A 24,467-nucleotide genomic window follows, 5' to 3' on the forward strand; every position below is an offset into this window, starting at 1 on the left:
GGCAGTCCATTCCACACCCCAACCACTCTGAGTAAAGAACCTACCTCGGACATCCCTCCTATATCTCCCACCATGAACCTTATAGTTATGCCCCCTAGTAACAGCTCCATCCACCCAAGGAAATAGTCTCTGAACGTCCACTCTGTCTATCCCCCTTATCATCTTATAAACCTCTATTAAGTCGCCTCTCATCCTCCTCCGCTCTAAAGAGAAAAGCCCTAGCTCCCTCAACCTTTCCTCATAAGACCTACCCTCCAAACCAGGCAGCATCCTGGTAAATCTCCTCTGCACTCTCTCCAATGCTTCCACATCCTTCTCATAGTGAGGTGACCAGAACTGCACACAATATTCCAAATGTGGTCTCACCAAGGTCCTGTACAGTTGCAGCATAACCACACGGCTCTTAAACTCAAACCCCCTGTTAATAAACACTAAGAAGTCTCACAACACCAGGTTAAAGTCCGACAGGTTTATTTGGTAGCAAATACCATAAGCTTTCGGAGCGTGCTGCTCCGAAAGCTTATGGTATTTGCTACCAAATAAACCTGTTGGACTTTAACCTGGTGTTGTGAGACTTCTTACTGTGCTTACCCCAGTCCAACGCCGGCATCTCCACATCATAATAAACACTAACACACTATAGGCCTTCTTCACGGCTCTATCCACTTGAGTGGCAACCTTCAGAGATCTGTGGATATGAACCCCAAGATCTCTCTGTTCCTCCACGTTCCTCAGAACCCTGCTGTTGACCCTGTAATCCGCATTCAAATTTGTCCTCCCAAAATGAATCACCTCACACTTATCAGGGTTAAACTCCATCTGCCATTTTTCAGCCCAGCTCTGCATCCTATCAATGTCTCTTTGCAGCTTACAACAGCCCCCCACCTCATCTACTACTCCACCAATCTTGGTGTCATCAGCAAATTTACTGACCCACCCTTCAGCACCCTCCTCCAAGTCATTGATAAAAATCACAAATAGCAGAGGACCCAGCACTGATCCCTGTGGTACACAGCTGGTAACTGGTCTCCAGTCTGAAAATTTTCCATCCACCACCACCCTCTGTCTTCTATGAGATACAGTCAGAAGTTTAACAACACCAGGTTAAAGTCCAACAGGTTTATTTGATAGCAAAAGCCACACAAGCTTTCGGAGCCCCAAGTCCCTTCTTCAGGTGAGTGGGAATTCTGTTCACAAACAGGGCATATAAAAGACACAAACTCAATTTACATGAATAATGGTTGGAATGCGAATACTTACAGCTAATCAAGTCTTTAACCGAAGCATTTAACGAAGGCATTCCAACCATTATTCATGTAAATTGAGTTTGTGTCTTTTATATGCCCTGTTTGTGAACAGAATTCCCACTCACCTAAAGAAGGGGCTTGGGGCTCCGAAAGCTCGTGTGGTTTTTGCTACCAAATAAACCTGTTGGACTTTAACCTGGTGTTGTTAAACTTCTTACTGTGTTTACCCCAGTCCAACGCCAGCATCTCCACTTCTACGAGATAGCCAGTTACTTATCCAATCGGCCAAATTTCCCTCTATCCCACACCTCCCTACTTTCTTCATGAGCCGACCATGGGGAACCTTATCAAATGTCTTACTAAAATCCATGTCACGACATCAACTGCTCTACCTTCATCTACACACTTAGTTACCTCCTCAAAGAATTCAATTAAATTTGTTAGGCAAGACTTACCCTTCACAAATCCGTGTCGACTATCCCGGATTAAGCTGCATCTTTCCAAATGGTCATAAATCCTATCCCTGAGGACCTTTTCCATTAACTTACCGACCACCAAAGAAAGACTAACCGGCCTATAATTACCAGGGTCAGTCCTATTTCCTTTCTTGAACAGAGGAACAGCATTCCCCACTCTCCAGTCCTCTGGCACTATCCCCGTGGACAGTGAGGACCCAAAGGTCAAAGCCAACGACTCTGCAATCACATTCCTTGCCTCCCAAAGAATCCTAGGATATATCCCATCTGGCCCAGGGGACTTATCAACCCTCAAGTTTTTCAAAATTGCTAATACATCTTCTCTCAGAACATCCACCACCCCCAGCCTATATCACACTCTCATCCTCAAAAACATGGCCCCTCTCCTTGGTGAGCACTGAAGAAAAGTATTCATTCATCGCCTCTCCTATCTCTTCTGACTCCATGCACAAGTTCCCACTACAATCCTTGACCAGCCCCAACCTCACCCTGGTCATTCTTTTATTTCTCACATAAGAGTTAAAAAGCCTTGGGGTTCTCCTTGATCTGACCCGCCAAGGATTTCTCATGCCCCCTCCTAGCTCTCCTAAGCCCTTTTTTTAAGCTCATTCCTTGCTACCTTGTAACCCTCAAGCGACCCAACTGAACCTTGTTTTCTCATCCTTACATACGCTTCCTTTTTCCTCTTGGCAAGACATTCAACCTCTTTTGTGAACCATGGTTCCCTCACTCGGCCATTTCCTCCCTGCCTGACAGGGACATACCAATCAAGGACACGCAGTATTTGTTCCTTGAACGAGCTCAACTTTTCATTTGTGCCTTTCCCTGACAGTTTCTGTTCCCATCTTATGTTCCCTAATCACATCATAATTACCCCTCCCCCAATTATAAACCTTGCCCTGCCGTATGGCCCTATCCCTCTCCATTGCAATAATGTAAGACACTGAATTGTGGTCACTATCTCCCAAGTGCTCTCCCACAAACAAATCTAACACTTCTAATCTTAGAAACCCTACAGCACAGAAAGAGGCCATTCGGCCCATCGAGTCTGCACCGACCACAATCCCACCCAGGCCCTACCCCTATATCCCTACATATTTTACCCATTAATCCCTCTAACCTACGCATCCCAGGACACTAAGGGCAATTTTAGCATGGCCAATCAACCTAACCTGCACATCTTTGGACGGTGGATGTGGTCTATATGGACTTCAGCAAAGCGTTCGATAAGGTCCCCCATGCAAGACTTCTTGAGAAAGTGAGAGGGCATGGGATCCAAGGGGCTGTTGCCTTGTGGATCCAGAACTGGCTTGCCTGCAGAAGGCAGAGAGTGGCTGTGGAGGGGTCTTTCTCTGCATGGAGGTCAGTGACCAGTGGAGTGCCCCAGGGATCTGTTCTGGGACCCTTGCTGTTTGTCATTTTCATAAATGACCTGGATGAGGAAGTGGAGGGATGGGTTGGTAAGTTTGCTGACGACACCAAGGTAGGTGGTGTTGTGGATAGTTTGGAGGGATGTCAGAAGTTGCAGCGAGACATAGATAGAATGCAAGACTGGGCGGAGAAGTGGCAGATGGACTTCAACCCGGATAAGTGTGTGGTGATCCATTTTGGCAGATCCAACGGGATGGAGCAGCAGTATAAAATGAAGGGTACCATTCTTAGCAGTGTAGAGGATCAGAAGGACCTTGGGGTCCGGGTCCATAGGACTCTTAAATCGGCCTCGCAGGTGGAGGATGCGGTCAAGGCGGCGTATGGCGTACTAGCCTTCATTAATCGAGGGATTGAGTTTAGGAGTCGGGAGATAATGCTGCAGCTTTATAGGACCCTGGTTAGACCCCACTTGGAGTACTGCGCGCAGTTCTGGTCACCTCATTACAGGAAAGATGTTGAAGCCATTGAAAGGGTGCAGAGGAGATTTACAAGGATGTTGCCTGGATTGGGGGGCATGCCTTATGAGGATAGGTTGAGGGAGCTTGGTCTCTTCTCCCTGGAGAGACGAAGGATGAGAGGTGACCTGATAGAGGTTTACAAGATGTTGAGGGGTCTGGATAGGGTGGACTCTCAGAGGCTATTTCCAAGGGCTGAAATGGTTGCTACGAGAGGACACAGGTTTAAGGTGCTGGGGGGTAGGTACAGGGGGGATGTCAGGGGTAAGTTTTTCACTCAGAGGGTGGTGGGTGAGTGGAATCGGCTGACGTCGGTGGTGGTGGAGGCAAACTCGTTGGGGTCTTTTAAGAGACTTCTGGATGAGTACATGGGATTTAATGGGATTGAGGGCTATAGATAGGCCTAGAGGTGGGGATGTGATCGGCGCAACTTGTGGGCCGAAGGGCCTGTTTGTGCTGTGACTTTCTATGTTCTATGTTTATACTTTATACAAGGGACTTTATACAAGGTACTTGGCCCAGTTCATTACACAGTACCAAGTCCAATGTGGCCCCACCTCTTGTCGGCCTATCCACATATTGTGTCAGGAAACCCTCCTACACACACTGTACAAAAACTGCCCCATCCGAACTATTCGACCTATAAATGCTGCAATCAATATTTGGAAAGTTAAAGTCACCCATGACAACTACGCTGTGACCTCCACACCTATCCATAATCTGCTTGGCAATTTCTTCCTCCACATCTCTATTACTATTTGGGGGCCTATAGAAAACTCTTAACAACTGGAATATCATCTCCAAATTTGTGTACTCAGAGAAGGTGCAGGAAAATTGACAATAATGGTTCCAGATCAGGGACTATTATTATATAAATAAACTGGAGAGGCTGAGAGTGTTCTGCTCAGATAGTTGATCAAAGAACTTGATCTCATTGGCTAAATGGTCAAGAGCCAGAAAACATCAATCTAAAGGTGATTTAGCAATGATGACATGAGGAAAAATTTGATTACACCAGGTAATTAGAATTGGGATGCGTTTTCTGTGACTATGGTGCAGGCAGATTCAACTAGCAAATTGTCGTTTGATAGCAGTAAGCACCTGGAGAAAGAGAATTTACAGGGCTTCAGGGAAAGCATGTGGGAGTGGGACTAGCTTTTGCTAAGAGCCAGCAGAGACATGGCAGACTAATTGGCCATCTCTGAGCTGTAACCATTCTATGATCCCATAAATTTCCGAGAGTGTGAGGGAAAGGCTCATTCAAACTTGTGCAAAAGGGTGCATAATGAATTTCCGAATGTAATTTAGCTAACATTTTACTTCCCTTTTAGTTGGTGTCATCAGGTGGTTTGCTCGTTACATCACAGAATCACACTGTAAAAGGCATGTCTTACTTGCAGAGAGAATTGAATAAATATTTGAAGGAGAAAAAAAAATGGAGACTGGGGAGTCAGACTAACTGGGTTACTCTTTACAAGAGCTGGTGCAGAAACAATGAACCAAACAACCTCCTGCGTTGTACAATGCTATCATTCTAAGATTAGAACATGAAGCATTACAGTTGAAATTATGGAAAAGATTTTACAGTTGCTTGATTTTGCCCAATCTTTCTTTATTGTAACCTTTTACACTGATCTACTTCAACGCACTATCACTTTAGGATCATAAACAGTTAAAGTCATTTACTACATCTTTCTTTCTAGCTCGATTCCTAGGAGTGTATGGGCTTGAACTTTACAGCATATCACATGAAAGTTTATGCACTTATCTGAACTACCTTGAGAAATAATAACAATTAAGCCTAATGTGGTTCCAACAAGTCCATTCAACACTTCAATTATTGCAATTTAGGTGGCAATATTTTGCATTGATTTTCAATATATGCAGCAGCAACTATTAAAAGTGTCAGAGCTTTAAATTATCACCGTTTATTGTGCCAATGCATTTCAGTTTCAATAAATATCATTGAAACAAATAGACTTGCAAGTTTTCAAATGCTGTTGAACCTGCACAACATGCAGCCTATAAAGTGAGTGATCATGATTAATCCATTCAAGAAATTTACCGTGCTTGTGGAACTCCCTTTTTGCTGAGGTCAGCTCGCACTTTCTCCCCAACATGACGATAAATTTCCACCATGGCACTCATGGCTGTATCCCTGACCTGTGGAGGTGCAGTGGAAACCCATTACTGCATTTTCAACCAAGAGGAACGGCAACAGGGTGAGGATGGGTTGAGGTGAAGGAAGTAGGATGGATAGAAAAAGCTGTCAGAGATCAGACATGAACACAAATGACTCAAACTACACTATGGTATATTTTGAACAATAAATATCAATCAAGTTACTGCACATTCATTTAAGTTATCCTATTTTTTCTGGAGTGGAATGGCAGAACGACAACTGGCCCCAGTATTCCTTGGTAAGGGAAAAACCGAAGCCAGTTTCCTTGATTTTTTTAAAAATGGCTTTTCAGCAATCTCTGTTGCAAATACATTTGCCAGGGACAAACACGGCTGGACAGTAATGTTGGTTGAGCTGAAAAGGTAACCAATACTCAATGTCAGGACACATATAAATAACAGCTATAGCGAGGTTATCAGAATCTGTTGCTGCTTTGGAATCTGCTCAGAAGATGCAGTACAATGCCATGAGAAACAAACAGATAAAGGTGGCAAAACAAGTGCAAGCAATACGCTGTCTCAGAAACTATTATACTCATGTTTTACTGGTCATTTTCACAAGAATATTTCTGTGATTAAGTAACAACAGCCAGAAGCGCACAACAAAGCTTAAAAGTATTGTGCACCAATTTCCAAATGTCAAGTTTCTGAAGACCAATGCCATCACCTGAAATTGGTAGTGAAATTGAAACTGGCAACCTACAGATAGACGTTGCCCATTATGATACCACTTTATGCTATCAAAACACAGTTTCAAAAGTTGTTGGGAATAAAACAATTCAAGCCATTAATTTGTTGGTGAAGTTAACACATAAAATCACAAGGGTTTCTGATTGATTATTCAGCAATATACAGCAACAAAAATTGCTTTAGCTTGGCTTAGTTTTTTCTCAGCATCAGATGGCTTTGGATTCAAATTCCAGTCTGTAGATTGGGCACACCATCAAGGTTGTTGCTTCATTGCAACACCTTAAGCAGTTGGCTATGGTGCATTTTTAATTATTGGTTGAGGATACAACTAAAGGTGTAATTATTGTACCATAATTTCATCTGTCTCATTTGCCCATATAATACCAAGTTATCACAACACTTAACAGCTCACCTGCCTGGTACAAACACACAACCTCCAATCGTGCATTGTCAGTACTGAAGGGAAAGGGTTAATGAATTTTGTACCTAGAATCTATGCAAGGACATTGTAAACCGTACCTGTTTGTGCAGGCTTGTGTGCTAGCTGCTAGCTAAACATAGCTAAACAGCTGCAGATGTTAAAGCGTGATAACGGCTGTTTGAAAGCAGGAATCCTGCTGGGACAGCCGCGACCACAAGTTATTTCAAGGCAGAAACGGCCGAAGCCTGGAACTGCAGGTCGTGATGGGAACTGCGCGTGACTGGGGCTGGGAACCATAATGTATAAATACCCACACTTACTTGCATTCAGGGAGAAGGTTGGCAGACCGCTTTGAGGACCCAACTTCTCCCAAAAGCTTTTGTAATAAAGCCACTGTACTTTGACTCACGACTAGTCTCAGAGGTATTATTTACCTACAACAGTACCGAATGCAACTGAATGTTCTTGATGCACAAAACAGACAACTCTTGTTAACAGATCCATTGGTGTCAGCATAAGAGTGCAGTTTTAAGTGACTCTTCATGTAGAGAACTTCAAGAAAATAACAGAATTCCTACAGTGCTGAAGGAGGCCATTTGGCCCATCAAGTCTACACTGATAACAATCCCATCCAGGCCCTATCCCTGTAACCCTGCTAATCCCCCTGACACCAAGAGGCAATTTAGTGTGGCCAATCCACCTAACTCTCATATCTTTGGACTGAGAGGGGAAACCGGAGCACCTGGAGAAAACCCACGCAGAGAGAAATCATAAAAGGTGCTTTAGAAATTGTTACAAAATAATTACACAACTTCATTACATTGCAGGTTTGTCACCATATTCATTTTGTTTGATGCTGTGAACTGTTGAGAAATTCTGAACATACCTGACTATTTGGATCCCCGAGTAGGTTACATACGTGTGGTACTATTTTGCTTAATGTTAATGGTTGTGCCCCATAACTGCAAAACAAAGATTAGATCCAGTTGACTGAATTGCATTGCAATATGTTGGGGAAAAAAAGTTACACACAGCACATTACCTCTGCTCCAATCCATTTTATTATGGATTCTACTACATGGACATTACAATGCAAGTAGGTAAAGCTGACATACATTTTAACCCAAAGTATTTTAATCATACGCATACAAGAGAAATGTTAATTTCCATCAATAATTATGAACAGTTTACTTTCTTCTATTCTTCAGAATTGTCTCAAATTACATTTTTAAAAATTGTCAGTCGGGAACATTTTGGTGGTAGTGACCATAACTCAGTAGGATTTAAGGTAGTTATGGAAAAGGACAAAGACACCAGAAATACAAGTTCTGAATTGGGGGAAAAAACAATTTTAATCCAAGACAGGATCTGGCCAAAGCCAACACGAAGCAGCTACCTGTAGGGAAATCCACATCAGAGCAATGGGAGTCATTTAAAAAGGAAGAGAACACAAGCCAACATGATCCCGTAAAGGTAAAAGGTGGGACCAAAAAAAATCCAGACAACATGGATGTCAATGGATATACAGGACTGGATAAGGAAAAAAGGGAGGCTTGAAAAAAAAATCAAAACGTAAGGTGACCGTGGGAGTGAAAGTTGGAGATGAGACTGAGTGTTATCAGAGATTAATAAAGGATGTTGAAATGTGTGAAAAACAGTGCACAAGAAAATTTTGCAAGGGAAAGACAAATCAGTGGGGATTTATTTAAAATCCCTGTACCTAAATGCACACAGTATTTGGAATAAGGTCAATGAGCTGACGACACAAATTAGAGGTAAATAAGTATGATTTGGTGGGGATTATTGAAACATAGTTACAGGAGGACCGGAAGTTGAATGTCCAAGGGTACTCAGTATTCCGAAAGGATAGGCAGGATGGAGCAGGAAGTGGAGTTGCTTTATTGGTGAAGATGACATCAAGGCTGTATTAACAAATGATCTTGGCACTAAGGGCCAAAATGCTGAATTGATTTGGGTGGAAATAAAAGGTAGGAATAATTTACAGGCCCCTAAGCAATACTTCCAAAGTGGGACATAGTATAAACCAAGAAATAATCAGGGCTTGTAAGCAGGACACAACAGTAATCATGGGTGATTTTAAAATGCATATTGACTGGATCAAATTGGCAAGGAGCCTCGAGGGAGATTTCATAGATTGTATGAGGGATTGTTTCTTAGAGCAATATGGTGTGGAGCCAACCAGGGAGCAGGCTATTTTAGATTTAGTATTATGTAACAAAGAAGGGTTGATAAATAGTCTTGCCATTAAGGATGCTTTTGGAAAGAGTGATCACAGTATGCTGGAATTTCAGATTTAGACTGAGTGAGAAAAAAAAACAAGTTTTAGTGTTGGGAAGAGGTAATTATACATGCCTGGAGGAAAAAGTTGGCCCTAGTAAACTGGACACAACTGAGGTAGGATAGTTGAGGAAGAATGGTGGATGTTCAGGCAGATATTAAATACCTCTCAATTAAATTATATTCCTGAGAGGAAGAGGAATTGTAAAAGAATGAAAAATATTGCATGGCGAATCAAGGAAGTCAAAGGGGACGAAAATGCAAAATACTAGGACATAATCATACTGCAAAACCTAGTGTTAAGCTAGAGAATAGGGAGAACTTCAAGGTTCAGCAAAAGGCTACTAAAGCTAAAATCAAAAGAACGAGGATGAACTATGAAAGGAAGCGAGCAGAAAAAAGAAACATGGGTACCAAAAGTTTATAAGTGTACATAAAGAGAAAGACAACAGCTAGAGTGTTGACCCTTTAGAGGGCGACACTTGGGGGGTGGTGGGGGGTGTGTGTGGAAACACAGACGGCAGAGGTACTGAACCAATATTTTGCCTCTGTCTTCACGGTAGAGAATAATGAAAATTTTCCTAAAACTGCAGTTGATGAGAGGTACAATAACCATCACTAGGGAGAAAGTAACGAATAAACTAATGGGTTTAAAGGCAGATAAGTCTCTGGAACCTGATGGCCTTCCCCTGGGGTATTAAAAAGAGGCGGCAGTAGAGATAGTGGATACTTGGCTGTGATATTTAAAAATTTCTTGGATTCTGAAAAGATCCCAGTGGATTGGGAACATACGAATGTGACACCCCTATTCGTAAAAGGAGAGACGGACAAAAGGAAACTACAGGCCAGTTAACTTGACCTCTGTGGTGGAGAAGCTGCTGGAATCAATCAAGGAGATGATGTCTGAACATTTGAAAAGAAAGCTTAATCCACCATTGTAAGCATGATTTTATGAAGGACAAGTCATGCTTGACAAACTTGCTCAAAGTTTTTTGAGGACATAATCAGCAAGGTGGATAATAGGCAACCTGTGGATGTGGTATATCTGGACTTTCAGAAGGCATTTGACAAGGTGCCGTATAAAAGGTTGATCCAGAAGGTGAGATTGCAGGAGATTGGGGATAGAGTACGAGATTGGATTAAGGATTGGCTAACTGACTGAGCAGAGAGTCGGGATAAATGGGTCCTTCTCTGGTTGGTGAACTGTAACTGGCAGGGTGCCTCAAGGGTCAGTTCTCGGACCGCAACTGTTTACAATCTATGTAAATAATCTGCAAGCAGGGACAGAGTGTAACACTGCAAAACTTGCAGATGATACTAAAATAGGTGAGAAAGCAGGCAGTGAAGAGGAGATAAAGATTTTAGAGATGGAAAAAGACAGGCTAGGAGAATGGAGTTTAATGTGGATAAATGTGACGTTATCCATTTTGACAGAAAAAATACAAAAGCAAATTATCAAATGGAAAGCAGATTCAAAAATGTGTCTAGGCAGAGGGATCTGGCTGGGTGCCTTTGTTCATGAATCGCAGAAAGTCGATATGCAGGTACAACATGTGATAAAGGCGACAAATGGAATGAAAGGACTGGAGTATAAAAGTCAAGAAGTATTGTTGCAATTGTATAGGTTGTTGGCGAGACCACATGTGGAGTATGGGGTCCAGTTTTGGTCTCCTTAGGAAGGATGTTGCGGAATTGGAGGCAGTTCAGAGGAGGTTCGCCAGACTGATTCTGGGGGTGAAAGAGTTGACATAGGAGGAGAGGTTAAACAGTTTGGGCTTATACTTGCTGGAGTTTAGAAGGATGAGGGGGGTTCTGATTCAGATATAAAATACTACTAGGGATTGATAAAGTAAATGTGGACCAAATGTTTCCCCCATGGGGGAATCTAGAACAAGAGGTCACAGGTATAGGTTGAGGCGGTAGATTTACAACTGAGATGAGGAGGCGGGGGGCTACTTAAAAAATTAATGAGGAAAGCGAAGAGGGGGCATGATAAAATACTGACAGGCAAAATAAAGGAAAATCCCAAGGTGTTTTATAAGTATATCAAGGGCAAGAAGGATCCATTAGGGCGAAAGTAGCAATGCGTGTTGGCACCAGAAGACTTAGATGAAATACTAAATTAGTATTTTGTATCTCTGTTCAGTATTGAGAAGGACAATGTAGTTATAGAAATCAAGAAGGGGGACTGTGGTCTAACTGAACAGATTAGCATTGTGAGGTAGTGTTTCTGGTTTTAGCAGGCTTAAAAGTGCATAAATCCCCAGGTCCAAATAGGATGCATCCTCGGCTGCTGCGTGAAGCAAGTGAGCAGATTGCAGGGGCTTTGACACTAATTTTCAATTCCTCTTTGGCCACAGGAGAGGTGACAAAAGATTGGAACACAGCTAATGTTTTAGCATTATTCAAAAAAGGAAATAGAGGGAAGAAAAAACAGGTAATTACAGGCCAATGAGTCTAACAAACATCAATGGTAGGGAACTTGGAAAAAATTCTGAGGGACAGAATTCTCCTCTTTGAGAGGCAAGGATTTATCAAGGATAGTCAGCATGACTTTGTCAGGGGGAGATCAGGTCTAACAAATTTGATTGAAGTTTAAGGCGGTGACTAGGTGTGTAGTTGTAGTAATCAGTAAGGCTTTTGAAAATATCCCACATGGGAGAATGGTCAAGAAGGCAAGAGTCCATGGGATCCAGGGCAATTTGATGAATTTGATCCAAAATTGGCTAGGTGGCAGGAGGCATAGGGTGATGGTTCTAGGTTGCTTTTGTGACTGGAAGCCTGAGTCCAATGGTGTACCGCAGGGATCAGTGCTAGGTCTCTTGTCATTTGGGGTGTATATTAATGATTTAGCTGGGAAAGTGGGGGATATTATGAAGTTCACAAATGACCCAAAAATTGGTGGCGTGCTAAATAGCAAGGAGGAAAGCCTTTTATTACAGGATGATGTAGACGGGCAATTCTGGTTGTCACACTGTGGAAAGGATGTAATTGCACTAGAAAAGATGCAGCGGAGGATATTCATCAGGATGTTTGCATGGGCTGGAGTGTTTCAGTTATGAAGAGAGACTAGTAGACTGGGATTGTTATCCTTAGAGCAGAGAAGACCAAGCGGCGATTTAATTGAGGTGTATAACATTATCAGGGATAAATAGGGTAGATAGGAAGAAGCTTGTCCCTTAATTGAGAGGTTGATAACCAGAGAGCATAGATTGAAAGTAAGGAGCAGGAGATTTGGAGGTTACCTGAGGAAAACCTTTTTCACCCCGACGATGATGGGAATCTAGAACTCTCTGCCTGAAAGGGTAGTCGAGGCAGGAATCCTCAACATTTAAGAAGCATTTAGTTGATCACTTGAAACATCATAGCATACAAGGCTATGAATCAAATGCAGAAAAATGGGATAAGAGGAGATAGGTGCTTGATGGCCAACACAGACATGATGGGGAAAAGGACCTCTTTCTGTCCTGTAAAACTATGATCCTATAATTTTTAATAGTGAAATATGAAGGGAAGTAAATTCTTAATCACATGCAATAGTAAGGGAAAATTCACCACAAGTTTTACTCCCTCACAGATGAGTTACTGCATTTATTGACAAAGTAAGCACAAAGTGCAACATTTGCCAATTGCTGCAAATGCTCAAAATCTGGATGATACGGAAACAGATGATTTTGGTCACACTTAGACTTGAAAAATTACACCTGGACAAAAGCCAACATGAAAGCAAGCACAATTGGGTAACTCCATTTTTAAATGGGCAAAGCTCTACCCGAAAATGATCTTTGCTGACATTCAACTTAATATTTATTCCAGAAGTAGACTGTGAATTGTCTTAACATGGTAAAATGCTTGACTTACATGTTCAGTGTCGTGATGAGGCACAGGCAGACTCCTTCACGTGTCCGAAAGTTCTTGTGTTTAAACCCTGAAGTTAATCGTTCCCAAGCATACTGAAAGAAAATTTCACTGTATTACACAGAAGCCACATCAAATATTAAAATTGCTCACAATGACACAATCTCCATCATATTGTGGAGACCAAACTGAGATTGAGTGATGGCTTTTGTTATGATCCCTGTAGAGATCATAACTTTAAGAAATTGAAACTTGCAGTTAATAGCTGGAAGAATAACATGAAAAGATTTCATGTTTTCAGATGTTTACTGTAACAAAAATCTTAAAACACTATTGAGCAAATACTGAGTATTTGATGTATTTATACATCAAACCACAGAAAGGGATACCTCCTTTTACAGTACAAGCAAAACAGCACAGTTCACAGATATATATTACACTGTCCTTGAAACAGACATTCAATTCTCCCCAAATCAGTCCAAAGTGATTCTTAACCCCCATGGGTTGGCTTCTGTTCTTTCCTATTCATAGGAACACAGAAGATAAGAGTAGGAGGAGGCCAATGAGCCCTTCAAGACTGCTCCACCATTCATCACGATCATGGATGATCGTCCAACTCAACTCAGTCTGTGGTATATTTGGACTTTCAGTCAGCATTTGACAAAGTCCCGCATAAGAGATTATCATGCAAGATTAAAGCGCATGGGATTGGGGAAGCGTATTGAGATGGATAGAAAACTGGTTGGCAGAGAGGAAACAAAGAGTAGTAATTAATAGGCGATTTTCAAATTGGCAGGCAGTAACTCGTGGGGTGCCACAGGGATTGGTGCTGTGGGACCAGCACAGTGGCACAGTCGTTAGCACTGCTGCCTCACAGCGCCAGGGACCTGGGTTCAATTCTGGCCACGGGCCACTATGTGGAGTTTACACATTCTCCCCATGTCTGCATGCGTTTCCTCCGGGTGCTCCGGTTTCTTCCCACAGTCCAAAGATGAGCAGGTCAGGTTGATTGGCCATGATAAATTGACCCAAGTACCGGGGGATTAGCAGGGTAAATGTGGTTACAGGAGTAGGGCCGGGGTGGGATTGTGGTTGGTACAAATTCGATGGGCCAAATGGCCTCCTTCTGCACTGTAGGATTCAATGATTATAGCCTAATCCTGCTTTCACCCCATAACCTTTGAACCCTTTTGCCCCAAGTGCAAGTTCCAGCCGCCTCTTGAATACATTTAATGTTTTGGCATCAACTATTTCCTGTAGTAATGAATTCCACAGGCTCACCACTCTTGGGTGAAGAAATGTCTCCTCACCTCCAACCTAAATGGTCTACCCTGGATCTTCAGACTGTGACTCCTGGTTCTGGACATCCCCACCATCGGGAACATCCTCCCTGCATCTACTCTGTCGAGTCCTGTTGGAATTTTGTAAGTCGATGAGATTCCCCCCCGGCCCTTCATTAATCTGAACTCCAGTGAAAACAATCCTAGTCTCGTCAATCTCTCCTCATATATCAGTCCCGCCATCCCTGGAATCAGCCTGGTAAACCTTTGCTGTATTCCCTCGAGAGCAAGAACATCCTTCCTCAGGAAAGGAGACCAAAACTGCACACAATATTCTAGGTGTGGCCTCACCAAGGCCCTGTATAATTGCAACAACATATCCCTGCTCTTGTCCGCGAAACCTCTCGCAATGAAGGCCAACATGCCATTTGCCGACTTTATAACCTGCTGCACCTGCATGCTTACCTTCAGTGACTGATGCACCCAGGTCCTGTTGCACACTCCCCTCTCCCAATTTACAGTCAGGTAGTAACCTGCCATCTTGTTTTTGCTTCCAAAGTGAATAACCTCACGTTTATCCAAATTATACTGCACCTGCCATTGATTTGCCCACTCACCCAACCTGTCCAGATCATTCTGAAGGATCTCTGCATCCTCATCACAGTTCACCCTCCCACCCAATTTGGTATCATGTGCAAACTTTGAAATGTTACATTTTGTTCCCTCATCCAAATCATTAATTTATATTGTGAATAGCCGGGGTCCGAGCACCAATCCCTGTGGCAACCCACTAGTTACTGCCTGCCAATTTGAAAATCACCCATTAATTCCTACTCTTTGTTTCCTCTCTGCCAACCAGTTTTCTATCCATCTCAATACGCTTCCCCAATCCCATGCGCTTTAATCTAGCATGATAATCTCTTATGCAGGACTCTGTCAAACGCTTTTTGAAAGTCCAAATATAGACATTGACGAGCTCCCCCTTGTCAACTCTACGAGTTACATCTCCAAAGAATTCTAACAGATTTGTCAAGTATGATTTCCCCTTCATAAATCCATGCTGACTCTGTCTGATCTTGCCACTGCTTTCTAAATGCTCCATTATAAAGTCCTTGATAATGGATTTGAGAATATTCCTCACTACCAGTGTTAGGTTTACTGGTCTATAATTCCCCGTTTTCTCTCTGCCTCCCTTTTTGAATATTGGAGCGACCTTAGCCACCCTCCAATCTGCAGGGCCTGTTCCAGAGTCTATAGAGTCTCGGAAGATGACCAACAATGCATCCACAATTTCTAGAACCACTTCCTTAAGTACTCTGGGACGTAGATTATCAAGCCCTGGGGATTTATCCGCCTTCATTCCCATCAATTTTCCCAGCACCATTTCTCTACTCATATTGATCTCCCTCAGTTCTTCCCTCTCACTAAATCTTGCATTCTCCAACATTTCTGGTATCTGATTTGTGCCCTCTTATATGTGAAGGCAGAACCAAACTAAGTATTCAGTTGCTCAGCCATTTCTTGGTCCCCCGTTTCTGTCTGTAGGGGACCTACAGTTGTCTTCGCCAATCTCTTTCTCTTCACGTATCTATAGAAACTCTTAGTGTCAGTCTTTATGTTCCCTGCAACCTTACTTTCAGTCCTGTATTTTCGCCTTCTTAATCAATTTCTTGGTCCTTCTTTGCTGAATTCTAAAGTGCTCCCAATCCTCAGACCAATTTTTTTTTTTGGCCAATCTGTATGCTTTGCCCTTGGATCAAATACTATCTCGAATTTCCTTTCTAAGTCATGGATTGGCCAATTTTGCTCTTGCGCCAGACAGAAATAAACAGTTGTTGCAATATAGTTCACCAATTTACAGGACGTTAGTTAAGACCAATTATGAATCTTGTTTTGTTCCATTAAGACAACCTATGCAACCTCTGAACTGCTCATTGTACACCAACAGACTGCTTGTTGATGGAAGAAAAAGCATCCAGCAATTCTCAGACCAGAAACTGAAAGACAACAATAATTCTGCACCATTACCTGTAAGCAAAAACATTTCTGGAACTTGAAAACAAAGATAATATGCCAATGTTTCAAAAACAATTGCTTTTCGATGACAAAAAGTTAGTCCAATACAGTTGGAAACCCCAAAAAAAAACATACCTGGGGTGATACAGCCTGATCCATTATTCGGACAAGAAGATTCTGTGTTTGTTCTCTGACTTGATCTTTGGTATCGCCTAAACGGTCTACAAGTGCTGGTACCACTGGAGAAATTAAAACATGCCATGAGTAAACAATCTTTGCATATGTTACTAATACTGCATCATTATTCTCATTTCAGTTTGTGTTTTCATAACTTGCGTTAAACACCCAAGAATGAGATTTTAAAGCCACACAATTTCAAATGACAAAACAAACAGAAAAAAACGGTTGAAAAGCTGGCACATAACTGTCAAAAGTACTGATTGCTTAGTTCTTTAAGTATTGGCCAGGGTGACACAGCTCAGGTTTTCTTTGGGTGTCTCTACCACACTAAATTTGCTTCGATAGATTTTAAAACTTTTTTTTGAAAATACCTTGCTATTTGTAAGCTGACAATAAAGCAAAATGACATGCAAGCAACGCACATTTGCAGCAGAAAGGGAATAAAAGCAAAAAACTGCAGATGCTGGAAATCACAGAAATAAAAACAAAGTGCTGAAAATACTCAGCAGGCCTGGTAGCATCTGTAGAGACAGAGAAACACTGTTAATGTGATGGGCTTCAAGGGCAGGGGAGGTGGTGGTGGAAAACAAAACACAGCACAGAAAGAAGCCCTTCAGCCCATCACAACTGTGGCGGCCATCAGAAACCAATCTATTCCAATTCCATTTTCCAGCACTTGGTCAGTAGCCTTGCATGCTATGGCATTTCAAGTGTTTATCTAAATGCTTCTCAGATGATGTGGGGGTCCCCACTTCCACCACGCTTTCAGGTAGAGTGTTCCAGACTCCCACCACACTCGGTAAAAAGGTTTTTCCTCAAGTCCTCTCTATAGGTCCTGACCATAAACCTATGCCCCTTGGCTATTGATCTTTCAACTGAGAAAGATATCTTCCCATCTATATCCCTCACAAATTTTGTACACCTCAATCAGCCTTCTACTCTCCAAGATAATCTTGTCTGCTCCAAGGTCTTGTCTTCCTGTCCAAGGTAGCAGACATTAAATGGCATAGATGCCATAGAGAAAAAAAAGTAAAGGGAGAGGTAATTGTTATTGTAAAGAAACCATTTGTCTAGGCTGTGAATGGAAGAATAATGAATAAAGCAAGGTAAAACAGAAAGCAAGATTCATACCAGCACATGGCAAAAAAAGGACCAAAACAAGGGACAGAGTTCATGGTCTAAATTGCTGAATTCAATCTTGAGTCATGGAGGATGTAAAGTGCGGAATCAGAAACTGAGGTGCTATTCTTCAAGCGTTATGGTTCACTGGAAAATTGCAGCACGTTGAGAATAGAAATATGAGCATGACAGCAACATGGTGAATTGAAATGCCAAGCAACTGGAGGCTAGGGATCATGCTTGTAGACTTCAATGGAAGTGTTGCACAAAGCAGTCACCCTATCAATATCTGGTCTCCCCAATGTAGAAAGAACCATATCAATGCAAAGACCACAGAGTGGTGAATATTAAATTAAACGAGTTCAAGGAAATTATTACTTCACCTGGAAGTTGGCCATGGATAGTGAGAAAAGGTAAAAGGGCAGGTATTATATTTTCTGCGATTGCATAACGGGATCAGGTGTTGGGGGTAATTAACAAGGGAACCAGGATGTTGCAAGGGAATGGTCCCTTGAAATGCTGACAGGGTGGGGCCAATGCATTTGGTGGTTATATCATGCTGGAGATGGTGTTAATGGTGGAGGATGATTTATTTGAGTGTAGAAACTGGTGGGATGAAAAGTGAGGATAGTTCTAAGAGGGAGGGGTGGGGGGTGAGAAAAACAGTGCAGGAAATGGGTCAGAGTCGAGGACCCTGCCAACCACAGTGCAGGAAGGAATGAAACTTTTCAGTTGAGGGAAAGGAAGACATAATGAAGTGCTGTTGTGAAACTGTTCATGAGAACAAATGTTACAAGACAAAGAAATGGTAATAGAATGAAGTCCTTAACAGGATGCAGGGTGGGAGGAAGTGTAGTCAAGGTAGCCGTGTTTGTTATTGGGTCCATAATGAACATGGAAACAAAGGTTCAGAATGGGAAGGGAAGTGTCAGAAATGGATCCCATGAAGAAAAAGGTTGAAATTGGAAGCAAAGTTGATTACATTTTCCTGCCCTAAAAAAAAGGCATCAATGTACAGTTGGGAAGTGTCCAGAGTGGGACTGGAACAAGGAATGTTCCACATACCTCACGAAAACTGGCATAACAAGGATTCATGTGGGTATTGCATAATTAGATCATAAGTGAAGCAAGTTAAAAGGAGAAAATGTCCAATAAAAGAACATGTTCAGCCAGGTAGAAGAGGACATGGACTGGTTGGGTGCCTGTTCAAGGAAGTAGGGAAGAGCCATCAAACCACTCTGGTGGGGGATCAAAGTGTAGCGAGATTGGACGTCGGTCAAACAGGTGGTAGCTTGGTCCAGTCAAGATAGGAAAAATAAGTTTGGTGGGACAGAAACAAGCTGAAGTATTATCAAGACAGTCCAGTCTGTGGTATAAAGACAGAAAATGCTGTAAAAAGACTCAGATCAGTCTGGCTGCATGTGTGGAGAGTTTGAACTCAATATCATGTTTCTTCTGAATTCAAGTCCTGTTTGTGGATTTTGAGAGTGGGTCGAAGCAGGCTGTACAGGTTTGGGAGATCATAAGGTGAAAAATTGTGGAAGGAAGGTCTCCCGTGGAGAAGTGATCAGTGACAATCCCTGAAGATGGGCTTGATGTTCTGTCATGGGGTCACGATACCCGGAGCAGTCAGGTGGTGCTCAACCTCCGTAAAATACAAATCAGTACACCAGACAACAACAGCACCACCCTTGTCAGCACAAGAGTGTAGCATGCACAAAGGGAGATAAGTTAGAAGTGAGGGGAGCATGGGAATTAAGACAGCCAAGATCAGTTCTCAATGAAGAAATCAAGAATGGCCGAGAGGCCAGAGGGAGAATTAAGCAGGTGGATGAAGGGGTCCACTAACAGCAGGGAAGGGGGATTCCTAGCCCAAGAGTTTGCACAGAGAAGACAACAGAAGACAAGCTCAACCCCATGTTGAGCTTGAAATTTATCAAGGTGTGGGTGTAAGGGGACAAAGCTGAGCTACAAGCTAAGAGAATGGGGTTAACTGCACTTACAAGTGGTTCTGTGCTTGATAGCACTGAGCAATAGAACATAGAAAAGGATGGGTTATCTCATCCAATGTTGCCAAGGTTTGGCACCCTGGGAGCTTAAATGGTAGGCTGTACTCAATTGCATCTGTCAACTGTAAGAGAACAGTGAGGAATTTGGCCTCCTAGTCATGAGCAAAATTTTATACCTGGCTTTCTAAAAAGATTTTACGCATACAGATTGGTGATTTGGGATTGGTTCCTGCATGAGTATTTGTGTCCATTTCTGCTTTTATTGAGTGGCTATAAAATGAAAATACAGCACTACAGCAACAAAAACAAAGGCACAGGTAGACAGAATCAGATCATGAATCTACATAGACAGTAAACATTGACATAGAAGTATAAACTCGAAAGTTTACATAAATCAATCACCCCCTTCAGGCAGTTCCATCACACACTTGAGACATCAAACTGAACTGGTGCATCCTTTGACTTGGCCAGAGCAACTTTGATATCAAAACAGTGCTCTAGAATAGTTTACTGATTTGTCAAGAGCCACGGGAGGAGTTGAGGGGGGGGGGGGGGGGCAGAGACTGCTTTCTCCAGGGCTTCCAACTGAAACCCAGCAATGGATATGTGGCAAAAAGAAAAGAATTGGAGCAGGTGCCTCCTCCTGTGATTTGACACTATTTCTGACTTCATCCAGGTTCCTGAGGGCAGACATTACTGACAGCATTGTCAGCTATGTCTCCTACAATGAAACAGTCTCATCCAACTGATACTAGTTCTAGAACTAGCAGATGGTTTGAAGGGATTGCTAGATAAGCACGAGGAAGAAAGAAATAGAATCACACAATTTCAGGAGGTAGGCTTGCCTAGAGAAATGCGGACATCAGTTATCGACCAGTTGGGCCTGTTTGTATTGTTAATTACTTCAATATGTAATTCTATGCTTTCACAGAACCTTTCAAACTTAGCACAAATAATTAGATTCCAGATATTATGTATAATGCAAAGCACTCAAGAATTTAGAGTAGATACCATTCCCAGCACATCATGGTACTTCACATTTTTATCGTTAACAGCACATCTGCACAGAAATAAAGCAAGCACAGGTCTTCCGTTCATTTGTTGTGCTGTATCTTCCAATATTTGAAGGAGGGCGGCACGGTAGCACAGTGGTTAGCACTGCTGCTTCACAGCTCCAGGGTCCCGGGTTCGATTCCCGGCTCGGGTCACTGTCTGTGTGGAGTTTGCACATTCTCCTCGTGTCTGCGTGGGTTTCCTCCGGGTGCTCCGGTTTCCTCCCACAGTCCAAAGATGTGCGGGTTAGGTTGATTGGCCAGGTTAAAAATTGCCCCTTAGAATCCTAAAATGTGTAGATTAGAGGGATTAGTGGGTAAATATGTGGGGGTAGGGCCTGGGTGGGATTGTGGTCGGTGCAGACTCGATGGGCCGAATGGCCTCCTTCTGCACTGTAGGGTTTCTATGATTCTATGAAGTAACTTCCAACTCCATTCATGGACATGGAAATTCTTTATGCGGCTTGAATGAACATATGAAATGCAGAATTAAGGCTTTTGGGACAGGGTCAAGCCAAGTGCAGAAAAAAAAAGGCCCCATTAGTTTTAGTAATGAATGAGCCAGAATGAAGCAACAAATCTAATAGTACGAGAACACCAAGCTAACAGTGACCATAACATGTATAAATTTGATATTCGTATTTATGTGCTGCTGGGGGTTGAACCAGAAATCAGAGAAAACTGGGCAGCACACATAATGGATAAAACTACAAGATGAAGTGTTCCAAGTAGTAGTACAGGCACAATACACTATTTGCAAATAATATAAATGGCAAGAGCTATCTTTGTGTAATTGAGCATCAATCAACATAAGAGTGAACAATTGTATTATGGTAAAGGTTTTGCATAATCCCAAAGACTGGACAACAAAATAGTGGGAACTGCAAAAAAGGAATGGGATAAAAATTGAAAGATAGCATTAAATGTTTTGTGCAAGTATATGGAGAGAAAGACAACGATTAAGGATAACGAATGGCCCATAAAGGCACTCAGAAAGCGGTTGATTTTCTTGGAGCAGAGAAGGCCGAGGGGAGACCTGATCGAGATGTACAGAATTGAGGGACATAGATACAGTAGATAGGATGGAACATTTCCCCATAGTAGGAGGGATCAATAACCAGGGGGCATACATTTAAAGTAAGGAACAGATTTAAAAGGATCTGAGCAAAAACGTTTTTACCCAGACAGTGGTGGAAATCGAGAACTCACTGCCCAAAAGGGTCGCAGAGGTGGGAACCCTCAACATTTAGATGATCACCTGAAACACCACAGCATACAAGGCTCTGGACGAAGTGCTGGAAAATTAGGATTAGAATAGATAGGTGCTTGATGGCCAATACAGACACACGGTGGACCAAAAGTTACATGGACGATCCATCTTGGCCTTCTCCTGAGGTTACCACCATCATAGATGTCAGACTTCAGGCAATTTAATGCACACCACAGGATATCAAAAAATGGCTAAGGATGCTGAATAAAAGGAAGGCTGTGGGTTCTAGAAACATCCCAGCAATAGTGCTGAAGATTTATATATGTGAGAACTAGCCACTTCTCCAATCAGTCTACTCCACTACATCTAAAACCTGACATTTACCTGGCACAATGCAAAGTTGCCCAAGTATGCCCTGCCCAATAGTAACCAGGACAAATCCAATCTGTCAATCCAAAAAGCCAATCCTATCAACCTATTCTCCCCCAAAGTGATGGACAATATCAACACCTCAATCAAGTGGCATTTGCTCATCAACAAGCAGCTCGATGCTCAGCTTAGGTTCCCCCAGCACAACTTGGCTCCAGACCTCATTACAGCATTTGTCCAAACATAGACAAGAGCTGAATTCCAAATGCAAGGCAAGTGTGACTGGCCTTCTGACATCAAAACAGCAGTTGCCCAAGTGTGGCATCCAGCAACTGTGGCAAAATTCAGGCCAATGGGCATTAGGAGAAAACTATCCATTAATTGGAGACATACCTAACACCAAGGAAGATGGTTGTTGGAAATTTATTTCAGTTCCAGGACGTTACTGCAGGAATTCCCAGGGCAATGTGAAAGACCTTCCATCTTCAGCTATTTCATCAATGATCTTCCTTCCGTCTTAAGTAGGATGCCCACTGATTATTACACAGTAATGTTCCATTCACAACTTCACATAATGAAGTAGTCATGCCCAAATGCTGTAAGACTTGTATAACATTTAGACTTATAAATAACAAGTAATATTCATGCCACAAAAATGCCACACTATAACCATCACCAACAAGAAATCTAAATCATAACCCCCTCCAGTTAATGCCATCAACATTGTGATTCACCACCATCAATATGCTGAGGGGTCAGCACTGACCAAGAACTTCATTGGACTAACGACAGAAGGACTGTGGTTATAAAGAGTTGGTCAGAGGTTGTATGCGCTGCAGCAAGTGATTAGCCTCCTTACTCTCAACAATCTACAATGCACATCAATAGTGTAATGGAATACAAACCTGGATGAATGCAGCTCGAACAACACTTAAGCTTGACAACATTCAAAAATCAAACAAACAAACAGTCACTTGATTGACATACTATCCAACATCAGCACATCATGGCAACAGTATGCATCATTTACAAGATGCAGTGCAGCAACTTACCTGACCTATGTGATGGAACCTCCCAAACCCATAGCTTACATCACCAACAAGGACAGCGACACAAAGCGCATGGGAACACCACCACCTCCAGGGTCTCCTCAAAGTTACACTCTATCCTGACTTTGAAATATATCACCATTCCTTCATTTTGCTTGGTCAAAATCCTGGAACTCCTACCTAATGGCATGATGAGATATGACTTGCAACACACTATGCAGCAGTTCAAGGTGGTTCACATCCACCTTCTCAAAAGATAATGAGGATGGCCATTAAATGCTGGTCTTACCAGCAACACAGTAAGAAGTCTCACAACACCAGGTTAAAGTCCAACAGGTTTATTTGGTAGCAAAAGCCACTAGCTTTCGGAGCACTACTCCTTCATCCTTACATCATGGTTACCAGCAACGCCACATCACAGGAACAAATAAACAAAATGTGAACTGAGATATTTGGCAAGATACCACACGGAGACGAAAAGGAAAATGGAGGTGCATGGATTTTGTTAAAAGGCAAAAAACAGAATGCAAGAGAATGGGTATGTATGCCAATTGATAGGATATGGCTAATTGCGTCCCACAAGATTTTGTAGTACAAATTCAGCTTCAACTATATTATGCGCGCCTTAAACAAAGAAGCAGAGAGCTGTATCTTCAAGTTTGTTGATGACACCAAGTGCCATAATAAATAAGGTAGACAGAAGCAGAAAGTAGTAACTGTATCGCGATAAATTAAACGGGTAGATTGAGGTCAACATGGGAAAGTGCATGGTATAAGAATGATGAATTTTCGAAATGGGGGTAAGTTAGAAACTATGGAGGCACTTGGGGGCCAATGTACAGACAAAACCCAAATGAGTGGATGTGCAAGATATACTTTTGTTTAAAAAAAAGGATTGAAATGCAAATTGGAGGAACCGTGCTTCAGTTTTACAGAATTCTGCATCAGACCCCCAATTATAATACTCCATTTTGGGCAGTGCATCTCAAAAAAGATTTCCCTGTCTTGGAAAGAGCGCAGTTTAGCTTCATCAGAAGTATATCAAGATAATGAGTTAAAATAGGAGGAGAGCTTGCACAAACATAGCTTGTATTCCCTTGAGTACAGAAGATTAAGAGGTAATCTG

General features: G+C 42.3%; 1 protein-coding gene across 9 annotated transcripts in view; it reads right to left on the reverse strand.

Annotated features, from left to right (window-relative positions):
• clasp2 (cytoplasmic linker associated protein 2) overlaps nt 1–24,467 on the reverse strand; it is a 463,341-nt gene that overhangs the window by 381,805 nt on the left and 57,069 nt on the right. For all 9 annotated transcript variants that reach the window (XM_078216563.1, XM_078216560.1, XM_078216559.1 and 6 more), the window contains exons 3-6: nt 16,489–16,592; nt 13,061–13,152; nt 7,788–7,863; nt 5,675–5,772 (exon numbers count right to left, since the gene is read on the reverse strand). In XM_078216563.1, coding sequence (XP_078072689.1) covers nt 5,675–5,772; nt 7,788–7,863; nt 13,061–13,152; nt 16,489–16,592 — 370 coding nt within the window. The remainder of the gene's footprint in view (nt 1–5,674; nt 5,773–7,787; nt 7,864–13,060; nt 13,153–16,488; nt 16,593–24,467) is intronic.

Source organism: Mustelus asterias, chromosome 7 (assembly GCF_964213995.1).
Source record: "Mustelus asterias chromosome 7, sMusAst1.hap1.1, whole genome shotgun sequence".
Taxonomy (NCBI): Eukaryota; Metazoa; Chordata; class Chondrichthyes; order Carcharhiniformes; family Triakidae; genus Mustelus; species Mustelus asterias.